This window comes from Cavia porcellus, unplaced genomic scaffold (assembly GCF_034190915.1).
Source record: "Cavia porcellus strain 051 isolate PalLab524CR breed Dunkin Hartley unplaced genomic scaffold, mCavPor4.1 scaffold_18, whole genome shotgun sequence".
In the NCBI taxonomy this organism is placed as follows: Eukaryota; Metazoa; Chordata; class Mammalia; order Rodentia; family Caviidae; genus Cavia; species Cavia porcellus.
The window spans coordinates 72,230,912-72,250,081 of NW_026947501.1; the positions used below are offsets into that span (position 1 = coordinate 72,230,912).

The 19,170-nt window shown below is 41.7% G+C and overlaps 1 protein-coding gene across 7 annotated transcripts in view; it reads right to left on the bottom strand.

Annotated features, from left to right (window-relative positions):
- The window catches only part of Htt (huntingtin), a 145,926-nt gene extending 127,135 nt beyond the window's left edge, over nucleotides 1–18,791 (bottom strand). For 4 of the 7 annotated variants that reach the window (XM_003461856.5, XM_063230277.1, XM_013157718.3 and 1 more), the window contains exons 1-2: nucleotides 18,440–18,790; nucleotides 4,579–4,662 (exon numbers count right to left, since the gene is read on the bottom strand). In XM_003461856.5, the coding sequence (XP_003461904.2) occupies nucleotides 4,579–4,662; nucleotides 18,440–18,618 (263 nt within the window). In that variant the 5' untranslated portion in view covers nucleotides 18,619–18,790. Of the gene's footprint in view, nucleotides 1–4,578; nucleotides 4,663–18,439 lie in introns of those variants that run through there. The other 3 variants (XM_063230279.1, XM_063230275.1, XM_063230280.1) reach the window with 2 other exon arrangements.
- Between the last annotated feature and the right edge of the window lie 379 nt (nucleotides 18,792–19,170).

Consider the following 19,170-nt stretch of genomic DNA (forward strand, 5'->3'; position numbering starts at 1 on the left):
TTGTCAAAAATTAGTTGGGTGTAGTACACAGGTTAGCCTGTGTCTTCCATCCTATTCTGTTGGTCACCACATTTTTTTTGTGGCAAGGCCATACCGACTCCATCCCAGACACTCCTGGTCAACAATGTTATGGGGAAAAGTGCAGGCCTTGAAGCATCACCCCCACTCCAAGGTAAAAACATGAGGTCCCGTAAGGACAAGAAGCAAACAAGTTATATAATCTAAGCACGCACAATTTGAATGCCTTTGTTCTTTATCTCAAAAGCTACTTGCTTAGGTTGGCCGGGCGGCAGCCATGTTGCTGACCATCAGTATGTACGATCCTTTATTATGTTATTATACTGAATAAGAGTGGAATGAACAAACTTGTCTCGTTCCTGATTTTAGAAAAAATACTTCCAGTTTTTCCCCATCCAGGACGAGATTACCTGTGGGTAATCTCACACATGGCTTTTATTAATTAAGAAAAGATCCTTCGGGCTGGGGATTTAGCTCAGCAGCCTGCCTGGCAAGTGTGAGGTCATGGGTTTGATCCCCAGTACCAAAAAAAAAAAAGAAGAAGAAGAAAACATCCTTCAATGCCTATTTTCTCCAGGGCTTTTATGATTAATGGATGTTGACATTGTCTTTTTCTATATCTTCTGAGATGATTTAAGGTTTTTATCCTTAGTTTTGTCTATGTAGCATACTGTATGTACTGATTTACAAATGTTGAATCATCCTTACATCCCTAAGATGAAACCACCTTAAACGCAGTGTCTGATGATCTTACTGTACCACTGAATTCTGTAAGAATCTTATTGGGGATTTCTGTATCCGTGTCCATCAAGGATGTTGGTCAGTAGTTTTTTTTTGTTTTTGTTTTTTGGGTGAGTCCCTATCCCATTTTAGTACCAAGGTAATGTTTGCTCTATCCATTGGATTTCAAATATTTCTCTCCTTTGTATACTGTGGAAAAGGAGGACCATTGGTGATAGTTCTTCTCTACAAGTCTAATAAAATTCACCAATATATTCATCAGGTCACAGGTTTTTCTTACTTGGGAAAGTTTCTATTATTTCAATCTCACTACTTGTTACTGATCTCTCTTTAGATTTTTTTAAAATATCTTTTTGGTTCAATATTTTTAGGTCTCTGGATCTAGAAAATTACTCTCATTTCTTCCAGTTTCTTCAACTTACTCAAAAGTAAGTTTTCAAAATTTAGTTTCTTTTTTTGAAGACAGTCCCACTCTGTAGTTCAGGACTACTATGTAGTTAGGCTAGCCTCAAACTCATGGCAATCTTCCTGTCTCAACCTCCCAAGCACTGGAATTATATATAGGCATGAGCTGGCCTTCAAAATAGTTTCTAATAACCCTATTATTAGATTTCCATGGTGTCTGCCATAATTTTGCTACTTTTTGTCTATAATTAATTTGGGCCTTCTCACTTTCTTTTGGTAAAATTGGCCAAGGGTTTATTAATCTTGCTTTATCTTTCCTAAAACCCATTTTTTGATTCATTAACCCTTTGTTTTTGTGTTTTGGGACAGGGTTTCACTATGTAGTTAAGGCTGGCCTGGACTCACTACATAGTCTGGAATGGCCTAGAACTTTGTAGGAATCCTCCTGTCTCAATCTGAGTATTGGGATTACAAGTGTATACTATCATGCCTGGCTTATTAACCCTTTACAACACTGCTCTTTTACTTTCTACTTCATAAAATCCCACTGTCTTAATTATTTTTTTCCTTCTGCTTGATTTGGTTTATTATTTTTCTATACCTTAAGACACATCATTAGGTTATTTATTTAGGATCACTGTTTTTCTCGTGTAGGCACTCATCGCTATAAACTTCCCTTTTAAACTTCTTTCACTGTGTCGCACAGTGAAAGAAGAATCTGATACAAAAATAGTATAGTATCTGATGTATGGTACTTCCATTTTCATTTGATTCTAGAAATTTTAAAATTTCTCCCCTGCTTTTTCAATGACCCACTCACTGATCATTCAAAAGTACCACTCTGCATGTTTGTGTGGTTTCTATGGTTTCTTTTGCTGCTGATTCCAATTCAATTCAATTCACTATCACCTGATAGGATGCATGAAGTTATTTCAATTTTTTTTTTATTTATTAAGGCTGGCTTTATGTCCTAAAATGTAGTCCATAAATAAATTGATTCTTGATCCAACAAGACCCAGGACTGCTTTGGGTTCCAAAGCTTCCTGTTAACATGGTCCTCTGTACAAGAAGTATAATAAATCCTCTGCATTACTCTATTAAAACAAACAAGATAGTCTAATGTGAAAATATTTTATTCCTGAAACACTGATATTGAGGCCAAAGCTTCGCAAATGCTAGAAAATGGACCATTAGTTACCCAGCTGTGAAAACTGTTAATGTCTATTGTTATAATTAAAGATAACAAACAGATCACAAACCAACCTGAAGACATTTCAATACACTTTACTAATATGTCAATCTGAGCTCACATTCCATTAAAATTCCAGAAAGTAGTCTCAAAAAACAAAATTAGCATAAAGACTGAAATATGCAGATTCAAAGAGATTGTGTGCTCTAGGTCAGCAGCTTCCAAGGACAAATGATGTTCTTTGGAACCTGGGTGGTGGAGATCCCAGGAACTAAGTGGGGCTGCAGCAGCAAGTCACCAAACCTTCACCAGTGTTAAGATCACTTCACACAAAATAAAGAGTAACAGATAGCTCCGAATGGCGTGCATCACAATGGGATCTATTTTCATTTCAGGCAGCTCATATAGGTACTTCTTCACATTTACCATCGGATCCACAAGAGTTTTGTAAATGGGGCTAACATTTCATAAACAAGACCCCAAAGGTTCAAAGAAGGTAACTCATCTAAAATCAGTTGGCCATACGGGAGGGGGGCATCGAGTTCAAACTTCCCCTTACTTTTATCAAAGTATTGTTTTCTACAGTAGCATGTTAACTTAGAATATTCAGATTCTTTTTCAGTACACATTTTCATTTTCTTCCTGCCATTCTACAAATTAGAAAAAGAATCATCAATCATATTTCACAACTGATAAAACAAGCTAAATTCAAATATTCTATATGAAATGTATTTAATATTTTCAAATTGAAGTGCAACACGGTATTAAAAATAAATCATGAAAAAGACAATACTGCATGATTCCATTTAGATGAAGTCTGTAAATTAGTCAAACACAGAGACCCAGAATCAACCGTGTTGCCAGGAGCTGAGGAGCTGGGGCACAAGGAGCTGCTGTCTAATGGGCACAGTTTCACTTTTGCAAGATGAAAACAGAAGGGGAGACAGATAAAGTGATGGCTGGGTAACATTATGAATATAAGGAACTGTGCACCTAAAAATAGATAAAGGTACATTTTATGTTGTATGTATTTTATAATTAGAAGAGCCAGGTGTGGTGGTATACACATGTAGTACCAGCACTCAAGAGGCTGACCAGGAGGACTGTTTTGAGTTTGAGGTCAGCCTAGGCTACATAGTTAGTTCAGGGCCAGTCTCAACTACATAGTAAGATCCTATCTCAAATCAAGAAAGAAAAGAAAAGAAAAACAAAATAAAGAAAAACAAAATGAGAAACATGAAGAATGAAGTCAAATATATTTAAACACAAGTGAATCACAAGGTCTACCAGATTGAAACCAAGATTCTTCTTCTTTTCTCTTTTTTTTGAGATATGGTATCATTTTGTCATTCAGGCTCATCTCGAACTCACTGTGTAGCCCAGGCTGGCTTTGAACTCAGCAATTCTCTTGCCTCAGCTCCTGCCTAGAGCCAAATGCTAGGATCACAGGTGTATGCCATCACGCTCAGATTATGAAGTGTTCTTGATAGGATTTGAGCAGGAGAATAACATGAATTGCTTATTTAAGGGGAAGAAAGATAGGCTTTCCACATAAGCCTATCTAGGTAATGGCATTAAAAAATAATAATGCCACAGGTACAGACTATCTCTTGTTTTGCCATTGGAAATGGCAAAAATACTGTCGATAGCTACTAGGAACAATGATCAAAAGATACAAAAGCAATGAGAATGAGATTAGCAAAGACATCATGCAAGAAGGCAGTGCTGGTTCACCTAGCAAAAAAGCTCAGGAAGGGAGGTCTTCCTCTCTCACCCACGTACAACACTACCAATCCCCAACACAAGAGTGCCTACAGCAGCTACTGCTTGGAGAATGCACTACCACCCCAAGGATGCCAACCAGTGGCCCCCTGCCTGGAACATGCCAATCAGAGACAATCACATGAATAGTCTCAGGCTGTTCGCATTTCTGCAACATTTTTACAAAATGTAAAAACAGCAAACTAAAGACCATTTTTAAGTAAGTGGTTATCAAGAGTGCTAATTAAGTACAAACATGTTGTTCAATGATCATAATGACTACAATTAATAAGATTACAAAACAGAAACATTACTTAAGGTTGTATGTACAGCACCAGAAATACTGACAAAAGATCTCTACTTTAAATGAAATTTTTAAAGACAACTAGAGGCACAAAGAACATTCTAACCCAACATGACTGAAAACAGTTTTTATTTCCTGTTGCAATTCCAAGTTTGATTACCTGAGAGACTGTGCCACTATGTTTTCACATATCGTCAGACAATGATTGACGCGGTCTTTCTTGGTGGCTGAGAGTTCCTTCTTTCTACAAATAAAAATAAAAAGAGAAAAAAGTGAACATGTGTTCATTATTTCTACGCTTCATGAATTCATTTATCCACTCAGTACTTTCTGCCCATTACAAACAGACCACTGCACTCTGAGCTGAGTCTGGGTGGATCAGGACAGGGAGGCACAGGGGAGCTCCACCAGGGTCTTCCAAACTACATTCATCCCCAGAAAAAAACAGGTCATGCATTCCCCATGGTAGAGAGAAAGGAACTGAAATTTAACAGTGACTCATCCAGATTACATAAAATGGAAGTAGCTGGACCAGGAGGAAGAGTCTTCTGGCTTTACATTAACTTATATCTCACCAATTCAAGTTCCATTCACATTTTCTTCCCATGTTAATATTACTGAAGCTGGAATACATCTCACAACCAATGCAAGTCATAGTTTAATTAGAAGCTTTTGCCTTTCTCAGCAGCACAGAGATGATGGCATGGGTTTTAACAGAAGAGACACATTCAGCTCAATGGGACCAATAATATGGTACCCATTCTACATACCGAGCTGCCTCCATTTCTCAAAGTCACATAGTCAACATACTGCAGCCAGCACCCCACACAGCCTTGGAAAAGCAGATGTAGAAGCTAACCATCTCTATATCCCCAAACAGCCAGAAATAAGCCTCCTAAACAGCCTAGTCAAGAAATCAGACCAAAGCACTTCCTTCCCATCCAAACCTACCACTCTGGAAGTTATCAAAATCAGGTAAAGAAGGACTGAAGTAAGGCACATCGTGATCCAAATTGGAGTAACTAACTAGAAACAATGAAACCAAATTACTAAGCTTTGGTGGGAATTCTAACTCCAAAGAAGTTTATTCTTTTTTCAAATTATGTCAATCAGGGGGCAACAATGGTACATTCCAAAGTTTAAAAACTAACAAACGCTTGTGACTATTCAATTCTAAATGTAATTTCCAGGCTCCTGAAAGCTCATGGAAAAGCACAGACCACTAAAACTGTGCAAATCCATGGCAGTTATACCTCCAACAGCCACTTCAGAGATGGCAGAGGAGGGAAACAGACAAGAGAATCTCCCCAACGGTGAGTTCAGGAGCTAAGAAGACAGGGTTCTCAGCAGAGAAAAGGATCAGGGCCTAAATGTTACTACCAGGAAGGAATCCAGCAGTACTCTAATCAGTGACGTTTAGCTCTTTGCTAAGAGGGACTTTTACTGACACATTATACTAATCATCCACAAACTGCATCTTTCTGTCTCAGACACATGCCTCCAGTTAGAAGTTCCTCAGTCTCCCCATAGCTAGCTACAAGTATGTGACAGAGTCCTATAGATAAAACAGGAACAACAGTGTTATTTGGAATTCCTGCCTTGCTGCCCTGGGAAGTTCCCCTTTTATCTCCCTCCAAGCTGAACAAACATGTCTAACTCTTAACTTTTCATTATATGCATAATGACAACCAGAAGACTGCAGGACAATAGGACTGAAGGATCTTGGGTCCCTAAGTGACCCTAAGAAGTCCAGGCACCCTGCAGACCTCCCATATTTATGAGCCACTCACTTCAAAGGTGCCATGAAACCAAACATCATTCTGCTAGGGAAAGCTCAACACAATGGAAAACTCCTTGGCTGCCAAAAGGCAAACCACAGATGGGTCATATGACAAACCTCAGTGTGCTCTGTTTGGGGAAATAAGCTAGACTCAAAGAGTGATGTTCCATTTAGAACAGTCTGGAACAGATCTGCAAAACACAAAAGTGATCAGTAATTTCCAGGGGCAGGGAACTGCTGCTCTGAATCCTGATTATGGCAGTAGTTATACAGCGTTAGGCATTAGTTCACACTCCCAGAGCTGTGCCCTAAAATGAGCACATCCTGCCTCATGTAAATTATACCTACTCTTAAAGAAAATGCTAGAGGCCAGGGATATAGCTCAGTGGCACAGCACCTGCCTGGCAAGGGTGAGGTCCTGAGTTCAGTTCCCAGTACCAAAAAACAAAAACAAAAGAAAGAAGCAAAAATGCTATGAAAATAAAAATGCTCTCTTCTCTAAACCACTGTATTACAGCCTCTAGTTACGACAACTTAGGTTTTGCCAGGTTTAAGACAGCCATTGGGAAAAACTAGAAAACAGTGACCTTGCTGAGCATTGTAGGATGCAAACCAAGCACACTTGCCTACTGCCCCAATCTCCACAATGAAAATCTGTCCTAGCTTTGAATGATCTGAACTCACACTTGTCACATGGTGTCTAATGGGACTCCTTAGAGGGTGGTCATGAAAGGAAGGTTGACAACGGACAATGAACTCAGTGGACCTCACCCGATGATAGCTATGAGCATGATCCCAGACTTTCAGCAACACCAGGATCTCAGCAGAAGCTGCGGTCTGTGGACCCTCTGCCCTCGAGCCTGCAAGGTATGATTCATTCTGAATCTGACCTTCCTGAATACCCCTGAAGGGGCACAGCAGATGCCACACAGTAAAAAGGTGTCCTTTTGTGATGGGCCTGTGTGAACAATGCATCATGGCTTCATCCATCTTCCGTAGCATTTTAAGTATGGGTATAATTTACCGTGCTAATGACCACAGAAGGAGATGGTTTCCTATCCCTCTTCCAGGTACTACTAGAGTTCTTGAGGTGTGCACCGACCAGAGCAGCACATCAATGTGCCACTCTTCCCCGTGGCTAGAAACAACACCCCAAAAGACTCCAATGTGCCCAAGGTTCAGCAGCACCACTGGGGAACTAAGAGGAAGAGCCATGAGCATCACATTACCTACCTACATGCCTAAGGAAGGACAGGCTGCGCCTATGGAACATTTATCTATCTTCCTGCATGGTTCATGCAAGTAGGTTTACAAAAATTTTGCCTCCTTTCACATAATCAAATAAACCTAGATTGCGGACAGCAATAACCAATATGAGAGATCTTCACTCCTAAAGCCTGTGGCCTTGGGTTTATTTCATTAGACTTATATGACTGCTAAAAACAGAATTTCACTCTCTCAACAAAATGACAAAGTATTCTGTCGCAAGCTCCCCATCTCAATCCTTAACAGCGCTTCCCTGGCCCTGGTGGGTACACACTTCCTCTGAGTACCCCCCAGCCAGTATGGGACAGTCACAATCCCCAGTCCCACAGTGCCCATCAAGGTATGGACAAGCAAACGCTTTCCACAGAAGAGCTTAGATAATTGGTAGAACTGACCCAAAGTTTTTGGGCTAGTCTTATGGGATTCAGAAAATAAATTAAAAGGGTTCTTTATTTAAAATGGGAGTTTCTAAAACTAAAAGATAAAAAAGTAGAAGCTGTAAAGCTGATTATAGACTGAAACCTCTACAAACTGTGAACTACAATAAACTTTCCCTCCTTTAACTTTGGGTACCAGGTATTTTGTCTCAGCAATTAAAAAAGTGACTAAGACAGAACTTTGGGGGGCTGGGGATTTAGCTCAGCAGCATAAGCGCCTGCCTTGCAAGCAGGCAGTCGTGAGTTTGATCCCTGGTACCAATAAAAAGGAAAAAGAAAAAAAAAAAAAAAAGACAGAACTTTGGTACCCAAGAAGTAGGGTCACTGCTGTGACTGGACCTGACCATGTGGTTCAGAAGTCTTTGGAACTGGATTGTGGAAAGAATTTAGAAAGGTTTGGAGATGCTGCTGAAGCAGCAGGCCTGGAAAGTCTTAAGCTGTACTTGATGGGAAATCAGAGCTCTGAAGACAGGAAGACTGATAGAAACTCTGCCAGTAAAGACCAGGCTGTTTTCTGCTGGGAAGAAACTGCATTAGCTGTTGCACTATGGAACATGTGTGTTACATCTCAGCAGATTTGTCTGCACTTTGCTTGTGTCGGGAGACTTTGCCCAAGACTGAGATTAAGAGTGGTGGACTAATTAACTTTGCAGAACAAATTTCAAGGCAATCTAATGTTGAGGCAGTGGCACAACTACTGTTGGGGACTACAGCCAGATCTCTGTTGAGAATCAAGAGCAAAGAGCCCAGTAGAACTACTCAAAATGTTGTGACTTTGGGCAGAAAGAAGCTCCAGTAAAGTGGACTGTAAAGACAGAGCAAGGAATTTGGTTACTGAGAATAAATAGGACAATAAAAAAGATGGCCTGAGGACATCACAAGTATTGCAGGACTCCAGCCTTTGCACCTAAAGCTTGCAAAGGTGAAGAAATTTGCTTTGAGAAAAGTGCCCCCAAGCACCATATTCCAGAATGGCAGCAGCCTAGGTACAGTGGTACCTGGGAATTTGGTTCATAGACACTTGACCTCTACTGCCAAGAGAGAAGAAAGCCTGGCTACTGCTCTAGCTGGCAGCAGACCTTGGCGGCATCCACTTGGTGCTGGTTTTAGGTGCATGCAGAATGCAAGAGCTGTGAGGTCAGGAAGGCTTCCACCCAGATTTCAGAAGGAGATCTGGGGGGCCAGGCAGTGTGCCCCTGAGAGAAGTTGTGTGTAAAGCTTTGAGTGTAAACTGAAGATGCAGTGGGAGCTCCAGAAGGTTTAAGAAGTTAGGAACATGGATCATCTGAGGTAAGCTACAAATTAGCAAAGCCAGCCCAAGAGAAAAGCTGTGATAGCTACAATCTGTGATAGCAGTGCCATATGGGTGGAGTCACCAAGCCTTTCGGAGTTCACATCTTGCCACAGATGATCTCAGATGCTGGTCATGGAATTACAACACTTAATGTTTGTTTTGCCCTGCTAGATTTTAGACTGTTCCTTTCTATCTCCCTAGTTGTACCTTTTGGAATGGTAATATTTATCTTGTGCCATGAATGATGGAAGCATTTTACTTTCTTTTCAGTTGTAAAGGGGTTCACAGTTAAAAGTCTGTGTTAAACCTTAGAGGAGACTTTAGACTCTTTTTGGCAATGCTCAAACTGTTATAACTTTGGCAACTCTTTGTGTAAAGGGGTATACATGGGTCTTTCAGGGGCCAGGGCAGAATATTGCAGCTTATGTCCAGATGGCCTCTCAAAACCTTATGCAGTCAACAGGTGGAGGTTTTCGGGAGTGGTTGGACCTACAGTGTGATGCTGGCATTGATTCATGGTGTGATGCTAGAATTAAGACTGTCCCATCCTAGGGAGAGTACCCCCTGCCCTAAGGACATGCAGCCTGGACAGAATGTAAGAGACAGACAGAGCTGTTGTTGTCACTGCTGCTGCTTCATTTACTTTGCTGCTCTGTTGGAGTCTACCCACCATGAACTGATTCTCCTCTGCAAAGCCCTTCTGCCAGGCCACCCCGCCTTGGAGTCAACTGATTATGGACTGAAACCTCCTCAAACTGTAAGCTACAATAAATCTTTCCTCCTTTAACTCTAGGTGTTGAATATTTTATCTCAGCAACAACAAAAGTAACTAAGACAACCACTCTGTATGTACATTTTATTATAAAGGAAAACAAGGAGGCTGGGGATTTAGCTCAGGGGCATAAGCACCTGCCTTGCAAGCAGGCAGTCGTGAGTTCAATCCCTGGTACCGAAAAAGACAAAAAATAAATAAATAAATCTAAAGCAAGAAATTGATAAGTAAAAAGAGTACAGAAAATGTCATGAAAAACAAAAGTAAAAAGTATGAAAAAGTATTTTATATATAACAAAATATGCTACAATCCAAGGATTCATTTGATGACCACATCCTGAAAATGTAGTAGGGGCTACTAGAAGCTCTAGCAAGCTCTAGTGGCAGGCATCAGACATGTCAGAGACAAAAGTGAAATGATCTTATCAGTCCTCTCAAGAACCTCAGGCTATATGCTGCAGAGCTGTTATGTCTATTTTATGTATAAAAAGACCAGGGCTCAAAGAAAGGATCAACAGAGCTGGAAATCAAATCCAGAGCTGTAAAACCAGAAGGAAGATAACTACTATGCAAATACACCTACCAGGTTTTACTTTAAAATACAAGTGCAATTTGATTAGACAAGCCAGGCATAGGATTTCCCCACTCTTTAGTATAGAAAAGGGGCCACTAAAATAACAACTTTCCTGCTAAAAAGTTAACTGAATATAAGAGCAGATACTAAGTGAAGATGCAATTCAAAACCCAATCTGTCGGGGCTGGGGATTTAGCTCAGCGGCATAAGCACCTGCCTTGCAAGCAGGCAGTCATGATTTCAATCCCCGGTACCAATAAAAAGGAAAAAGACAAAAAAAAAAAAAAAAAAAAAATCTGTCATTAACATACACAATTACTATTTGCCAGTTAAAAATTAAAAATATAATAAAAAATCTACCATATTAAGTAAAAAAAAAAAAAAGTCAGGAAAGCCTAATGCTGTACTACTGTATCCACATGAAATGCCAGAAGGGGCAGACCGACAGACAGAAATGGACAGAAGTTTCTCCACAGGCAGATGAAATATTCGGGAGTTGACCACAGTGAACAACCTTGGGAATACACTAAAAACCTGTGAAATGGTAAATTTCATGGTTTGTGAATTATAACTTCAATTTTTAAAAAATCTGAACTGGGTATGGTGGCTCACACCTGTAATCCCAGTACTAGGGAGGCTGAGGCAGGAGAATTCTTGTGAGTTCAAGACCAGCCTGGGCTACAAAATGAGCCCAAGGCCTGCCTGAACTGCATAGTGAGACCCTGACTCAAAAAGGCAAAAAAATCTATGCAAATTCTGTCAGTTTTTCTTCCAGAAGTGATCCAAAACCTGAGCACTTGTTACCACCACCACACCACCACTCCACCAGCACAGCACAAGCCACCAGCACCTCCAGCTTTGGTTATCTCAGCACCCTTCTTACTGCCTCCCTCCCTGTAGACTTGGGCAGACTTGTTGTTTTGATTGAAGTTTTTACTGAGGTAACTATAGATTCACTTCTACATGTAAGAAACAACAGAGATCTCTGCCTAGTTTCCCCCAATTGTAACATATCACATAACCAGATTACCAATTTCTTTTTCTCTTTCTTTCTTTTCTTTTTTTTTTTTTTTTGGTACTGGGAATCAAACTCATGACTGCGCGCTTGCAAGGCAGGCGCTTATGCTGCTGAGCTAAATCTCCAGCCCCCATAACCAGATTATCAACACTGATATAACCCACTGGTTTTAAGAGATTGCTTATGCGTGTTTGTGTGTGTGTGTCCTTAGTTCAGGACAGTGAGAACTGACAACACAAGGACTCCATCCTGCCCCTTTATATAATCACATTAACTTCTCCCCCTCTTCTTTCCTCACCTTGATGCTATTACCTAGACCTTAACCCTTGACAACCACCAATCTGTTCTGCATTCCTACAACTGTCATTTTAAAAATATTATATAAATAGGAGCTGAGACTGATGTAGCTCAGTGGTGGAGCACTTGCCTAGCACGTGCAAGGCCCTGAGTTTGATCCCTAGCACTGAAAATAAATATATAAACTAGTTAATTACACAAATAAAACTATGCAATGCGGAAACTTTTGGGACTGCCCTTTTTCAACAGCATAACTTCCTTGAGATTACCCAAACAGTTGCAAGAACCAGTAATTGGAATTCCCCTTGATTGCTGAGTAGCTTAACTATTCAGCTGCTCAAGGGCATCTAAGCTGATGCCAGTTTTTAGAAATTATAACTAAAAAAAAAAAAACAAAAACAACAAAAAAAGAAATTATAACTAAAGCTACTATGAATGGTTGTGTACAGGTTTTTGTGTGACCATAAATCTTCATTTCTCCAGGAAAGCAACTGCTGGGTTGTACAGTAATTACACATTTGGTTTCATAAGAAATTGCCCAGCTGTTCTCCCTGAATGGTTGTTCCACTTTATATCCCATCACCAACAATGAATGAAGTGAGCCAACTCTCCACATCATCACAAGCATGAGCTGTTGTCAATGTGATCTTTTAAAAACATAAATCACTTGTGTTTCTACACAATATAGGGTACACAAGACCCTATTGGATCAACTTCATCTCTAGCTTTTCTCTAACTTCTGCCCCTCTCTAACCCTGGCAGACAGAAGCATTCCTACGGTCTGTTCTACCTGGACCGCTCTTCTTCCACAGAACCATGTGGTTTGGCCTTCCCTTAGGCCCCTCAATGTGGCTCTCCTTCATATCTCAAGAAAACTTCACAGCACTTCTTTTATTCTATTGTTTTGCTCCACAGTATTTTTCATCACCAGTCTTGTTCACAGCTGTAACCCTGGAGCCCAGAACAGTTCCTGGGTGAAAGAGATCCTTCCAGACCACCCAGCTCAGATCCTTAGCTGGGAGCTCTCTAAATGTCCACCTCAGGAGCTGGAATTACAACCTACTTCCCAGCTACACAAGTGCTCCATGGCCTGAGGACAAATACAGCTTATGGCCTCAGCTACACTCAGACATATATGTTCTTCCCTCTCAAATATTTATAGAATTCTTTTTTTTTTTTTTTTTTTTTTTTTTTTGTCTTTTTCCTTTTTATCGGTACCGGGGATCGAACTCGCGACTGCCTGCTTGCAAGGCAGGCACTTATGCCGCTAAGCTAAATCCCCAGCCCCCTATTTATAGCATTCTTAGCAACAACAAAAGTCAGGCCTGAGGATCTACATGGAACTTCTCAACTATAACATGCATCTAAATCACTTGCAGAACTTGCTAAAATGTAGTCTGATTTGGCAGTCTAAGGGTGAGAAGAAATCGTAGCTGTATTGAAGGCTGCCAGGACACATCAAACCACTGGCCCCAAGAGGATTTGTGGCAAACACAGAGGGTTTCTGTCTCTAACACATACCCCAGCACCTAAGTTGAGCAATTTGACACAATGGTAAGCAGTATCTTTCAATATATTTTCTTTGTCCTTCCTGCAGCCTGGGCAAGACTACAGATATTGAGGGCGAACCCACTCCAAGTAGTTTACAAAGCAACTGGCTCACTTGGAGGGGGTTGGAAGTGGACAATGTCAGAACTTTACCTGTATATCTCCAGAAGTCATCTTTCAAAAATTCTACAGTATTATGTTGCAATTAATAAGACTTGTATGTTCTGCTAAGCAACAATGTCTATAACACTGTTAAGAGAAAGATACAAATATAATGTGATCTCTGTAGTGCAAACAAAAAGGTCACATTTAAATGCTTCCCTATACATTTAAAAATATGGGAAGAAGACACAAATTGTCATTTTTAGGAAGTGAGACTAAGAGGATAAAGTAAAGGCTCTTTCATCTGCTGTAATACCTGCAAATGTTTTTATTATGTACAACTTTTACAGCTTTTTCAATTCATTAATACAAAGCAACCAAGCACTCAGGAGGCTGAGGTTGGAGGATCACTGCAAGTTCAAGGCCAGCCTGGTCCTCAAAGTGCATGCAAGATCAGCCTGAAACTCTGTCTCAAAAAGACACACACTCACACACACACACACAAAAATCAAAGCAACTATAAAAGAAATGCTTCCCCAAAACAGTCCTTGTCCTGGCAAGGTGGAAAAGATGAGAAGTGACTAAAATTTTTAGAAGAAAACCTAAGAGTAAATATTTGATATTTTAACCCGGGGTGAATAAACTGCAGCTTGTTTTTAACTAGTACACAAGAAATGTTTTTACAGTTTTAAATAGTTGCCTGAAAAAAACCCACAGAATGTTTCATGATATCATATGAAATTCAAATTTCATTGTTATTAACAAAAATTTACTGGTACACAGATATATTTGTTCTCTTATATATCATCTATTATCTGCTTTCATAGTACAATGGTAGAGCTGAGGCTGAGATCAAGACACTGTCCACAAAGTCTGAAATATTTATCATATTTACATAAAAGTCTGCCAATGTTCCCAGAACAGAAAACTTAATGTTGTTAAAATGGCATCACTCCTACAACCCACCTACAAATTCAATGCATTCCCAATCAGAACCCCAGCTGGCTTCTTTGTAGAAATTAACAACCTGATCCTACAATTCATTTAGAAATGCAAGGGACCCAGAATAGCTAAAACAATCTTTAAAAAGAAAGCTGGTATAGAGAATAATAAATCTACTATAGAACATTAAAAAAAAAAAAAGCTGGGACTCTCACAAGTTGAAAATGTGATACAAACTTTAGTAATCAAGACTGTACAGGCACAATTCAGACACAGATCAATGGAATCAAGTGGGAAGCCCAGAAATCAATCTATACATTTATGGGCAATTAATTTTCAACAAAGGTGCCAACACAAGTGAATAGAGACTGGGATAATGGGATAAGCCACAAGTGAAAGAAAAAGTTGAAGTGCTACTTTAACCAAATACAAAAATGAACTAAAATAGATCAGTCCTAAATATGAGCTTAATCTCTATAACTTGTAGAAGAAAAAATAGGAGTAAATCTGTGAGTTTGGCTTAGGCAGTGGTTTCTTAGTTAAGACATGAAAAACATAGCACCTAGAAAAAATAAGACAAACTGGGCTTTTCACAATTTAAAACTTCGCGTTTCAAAGGACATTTTCAGGAAAGTAAAAACACAAACCATAGAAAGGGAGAAAAGTTTTACAAATCATATGTCTGATAAGGGCCTAATATCTAGAATACATAAAGAACAGATACAAGTCAGTAAGAAAAATACAAGTACCTTTAAAAAAAAAAAAAAAAAAGGTAAAAGAATGAGGATAGCTGGTGATTTAGCTCAGTGGCATAAGTGCCTGCCTGGCAGGCCTGAGGACATAAGTTTGATCCCTGAACCAAAAAAAAAAAAAAAAACATAAGAATGAGGACAAGGGCTTACAAACCAGGTATAAGAAAAAGCTTGTGTCAGTGATCTTATTGTTGAACTTCCTCAAACAGATTTATTTTTGTTTAACAATAAACTATTAGCTATGACTTGGTTAAGTTCCTGCAGCGGGGGTTGCTATTTGCAGCTAAATGCAGTCAAACTGTTAACATCAACTATGGCTGCACTGCATTAGGCTTAGCATAGATCAAATCCTGTTGGTTCTACCTTCAAAATCCAGTCACTTCCTCCCTTGCCCACTGTCCACACCCTGATAGGATCCGTCACCCTCTCTCTTCCAGCTGGCTTCCTGTTCCACCTGTGTTCCCCTTCACTCCACTGTCAGCCAAAGTTCATTTTAAAATAGAGTTCAGGCCAGGTCACTTGTCTGAAGTAACCTTCCAATGACTTCTCACTCAAAGGCCCAAGTCTGTTCTACCCACAAAGAAGGTGAAGTTGATCTGCATGACATTCCCTCTACCACTGACCTCACCTCCTATTTCATTTCCCTTAAAAATAACCTCATTATTCCTCCAAAAGTGGGGCTTTAGGCACACTTACCTGTGAGTGTGTGAAACATCCTTCCTGCATCCACACTCATGTTAGAACCCTGACTCTTTTCCTGCTCTTCCTCAAAAGCCATCCTCTCAGTGGGACACTCCCTGAGCACCCCATCTTAAAAAAAAAAAAAAAATCAACCCTTTATTAGCATTCCCTAGTTCCCTTCCCTACTTTACAGTTCCTTCTCATTATTAACATACTATACTATACATTTTACCTATTAATCCTGCTTACTGTGTCCCTCCCTAGAATGAAAGCATCATGGGAACACAACTTTTCACTAAGCCCTGCACACAGAACAGTGCCTAGCACACAGGAAATAGTCAGTAAATACTTATTGATGAATGAACAACTACAGCCAGGGAAAAACTAGGTGGGAAGCTGGAGAATAAGAAAGTGTCAAAGGCAAATGTCAGTGGCCTCATACTGACTCATAAGTTCCTAAAAGCACATAGCTTTACTGATACTTGTAGCCAACCCCACCCATTCCATACAGTGAACAGACAGCAGGTAGACACTTCAGCTGAAGTTCACATCTGGATGTGACACTAGTTCCACGCAAGACAATAAGAGCCATAAAAACAGGACAGATACTTCTACACTGATATGACCAGCCTTGTTTTGGGAAGAGGATCTTTCAGCTGAAGCATGTGAATAGTCATGCAAGATCTAAACTTATGAGCAGTAAGCCTATTACTTGAGATTAATGAATACCTGCTTTCTCAACAGCAAAGTACATAAAAGTATGACTGCATGTATTTTACCTAAAATATTAAGCCTAACATAATTGAATTTCACAGCATGCGAAGAACTTTACAACTTATTTAACTGCTTCTGTTTTAAAATAATTTAAAATCTATCTTAATATATGCACAGATTATATCTTAAAGGATCCATGAGGAAAGTACAGCAGTGCCTGCTCCTGAAGACAATTAGATACTCAGGAGAAAGGGGAGGAAGGGAGCCATTTCCTTTATCACACTTATCATATTAATGTATTACATTAAAATAACAGATTAAACGTGTATGGAGCAGCCCACAGCAGCAGTAAGGTTTTCCTTCTCACCAGAGCCCGGCTTAAGTGTTTACACAAGATACAAGCACTGTGTAAACTTGCATGTCTCCTACATACCACCTAGAACAGTACTCCAGTAAGACTCAAAATGATTACAGATTAGTTGTGCAGATCTGTCGAACTGTTTTCTAGTAACTCATCTTAGTATACAAATGAGTTCTTCACTTTTATTTATTCTATCAAACAAGCCACCATCCCCCCCCCAAAAAAAACCTTTCACTTTCTAATTAAACTCTCAGGACAAGGCAAGGTTCCTATAAGAAACATAAAGAACAAAAAACACTACTAAAAGTGAATGGATCCTTACGAAGTGAGATTATTTAAGGAGTTGCTTCCTGAAAAAGCCACTTATTAACTGCCACCTTGTCCAAATTAGATCACAAATAAAATGCTCAGGGGTGAGAAAAACGTGAAATGCAGCAGGCTACTGGCTGGACGCTCAGCACACACACCTCCAGGACAAGTCTTGGGGTTATTCATGTTAGTTGTTATTCACGGTCTGTTTTTCTGTTTCAAAAATTCCCAAAGTTGGAGCTGGGGATATAGCTCAGCGGCATAAGCGCCTGCCTTACAAGCAGGCAGTCGTGAGTTCGATCCCCGGTACCGATAAAAAAGAAAAGGACAAAAAAAAAAAAAATCCCAAAGCATAAGCAGCAGAGATCCCTTGGCTTTCAAAAAGTAACAGGATGTCAGCCGTGAACCACACAGGAGCTCTTTTGCTGGCGTTTATCTGGACACCTGAGATGTCCACAGAGTCTACTGATGCTCCAGTTCTACCAAGCGCGACGGCAACACGAATGACAAATATATCTCATTCACTCCCGCCAGCAGGCAACTACTACCTTCCCCACTGATCCCTTTTATTTCCAACAAAATACAGGCAATATTCTTCAGTCGACTCTTCCTAACGCCTAAGTCAACCACACTAACAATCACTATCTGAACAGCTCACCACCAGTTGGCAACTACAACCGCTTCAAACGTCCGTGCTCCAATTTGAGCTTGAATAAACTGGTTTCTCAGAGGATGCTTAATACTCCGTTACTACCGTGCTATGAGGAACTAAACCGGAAGACAGGCGTGCGTGCAGAGAGCGCCACGCGTCGCTGGCAGCGAAGCGGACCCCGAGGCAGCCCCGCCGCCAGCGCTCGCTCCCTTCGCTGCACGCAGCTCCCTAAGCATTATTTCATCGCAGCTTGACGCCGTGAGACCTCTCCTGGGGTGCCTCGCGCCCCTTCCTCCGGCTCTCGGGCCCCCAAGTTCGCTGCACCACAGTTCCGCGAGCCCCGCCCCAGCTACTCGCGGATAAACAGACAAGTTCCCAACTCTGCGCACGCGACAAGGACGCGACCCCTGGGCTCGACGCGCCACGGCCCGGCGGAGGGGCCGAGAACACCGGGCGAGGCGGCGATGGGAGGGCCGGCGACCCAAGAGCTGGGGAAGGGGAACGCGGCCGCCGGGGACTCACGGTCGGGGCAGCGGCTCCTCGGGCCCGGACAGGCCAGCAGGAGGCGGAGGCGGGGGCGGATGTGCCTGGGGCGGCGGCGCCTGAGGCGACGGCTGAGAGGGCTGAGGCGGTGGCGCCTGCTGCTGCTGGAAGGACTTGAGAGACTCAAAGGCCTTCATCAGCTTTTCCAGGGTCGCCATGGCGCCCTCGCGCCCGGCGGGGCAAGCCCGAGAGGCCTCGGGCCGGCTCACGCCACGCTCCGCCGCTTAGTACAGAGGCAATGAATGAGGCGTAGGGCCCTGGGCAGAAGCGGAAGCCACCCTCCCGGCCATCTTGGGCCCGTCCCGGCAATCCCCGCGGTGGCCTACGTCCCGCGACGCCACTCCGCTGGAGGAAGGCCGGGCCAGCCTGACTGACAGACGAGGCGGTGGTCTGTTCCAATGGAAAGCTGAAACATCACCACGCGCCCGCCCCCGCACAGTCTCCTCTTAGAGCCACAGCCTCGCTGATATCGCAGGCCCCTCCCTACTGAAGGCAACGGGAATGAGAGGGCGGAGCCGGAGACTGAGCGCTGCCTGAGGGGTCGGGGGAGAGCGCGGGGCTGGACAAGGAGGAGGAGGGGCGAGGCTGGGAAAGGGCGAGGTGAGACGAGGAAGGGGCGGGGTGGGAGGGGCGGTGGAGCCGCGGAGGGGCGGGGTGAGTATTTGAGGGCTGGCTGGGGGCGGGGCGATGGAGCGATCCTAGGCAGTCCG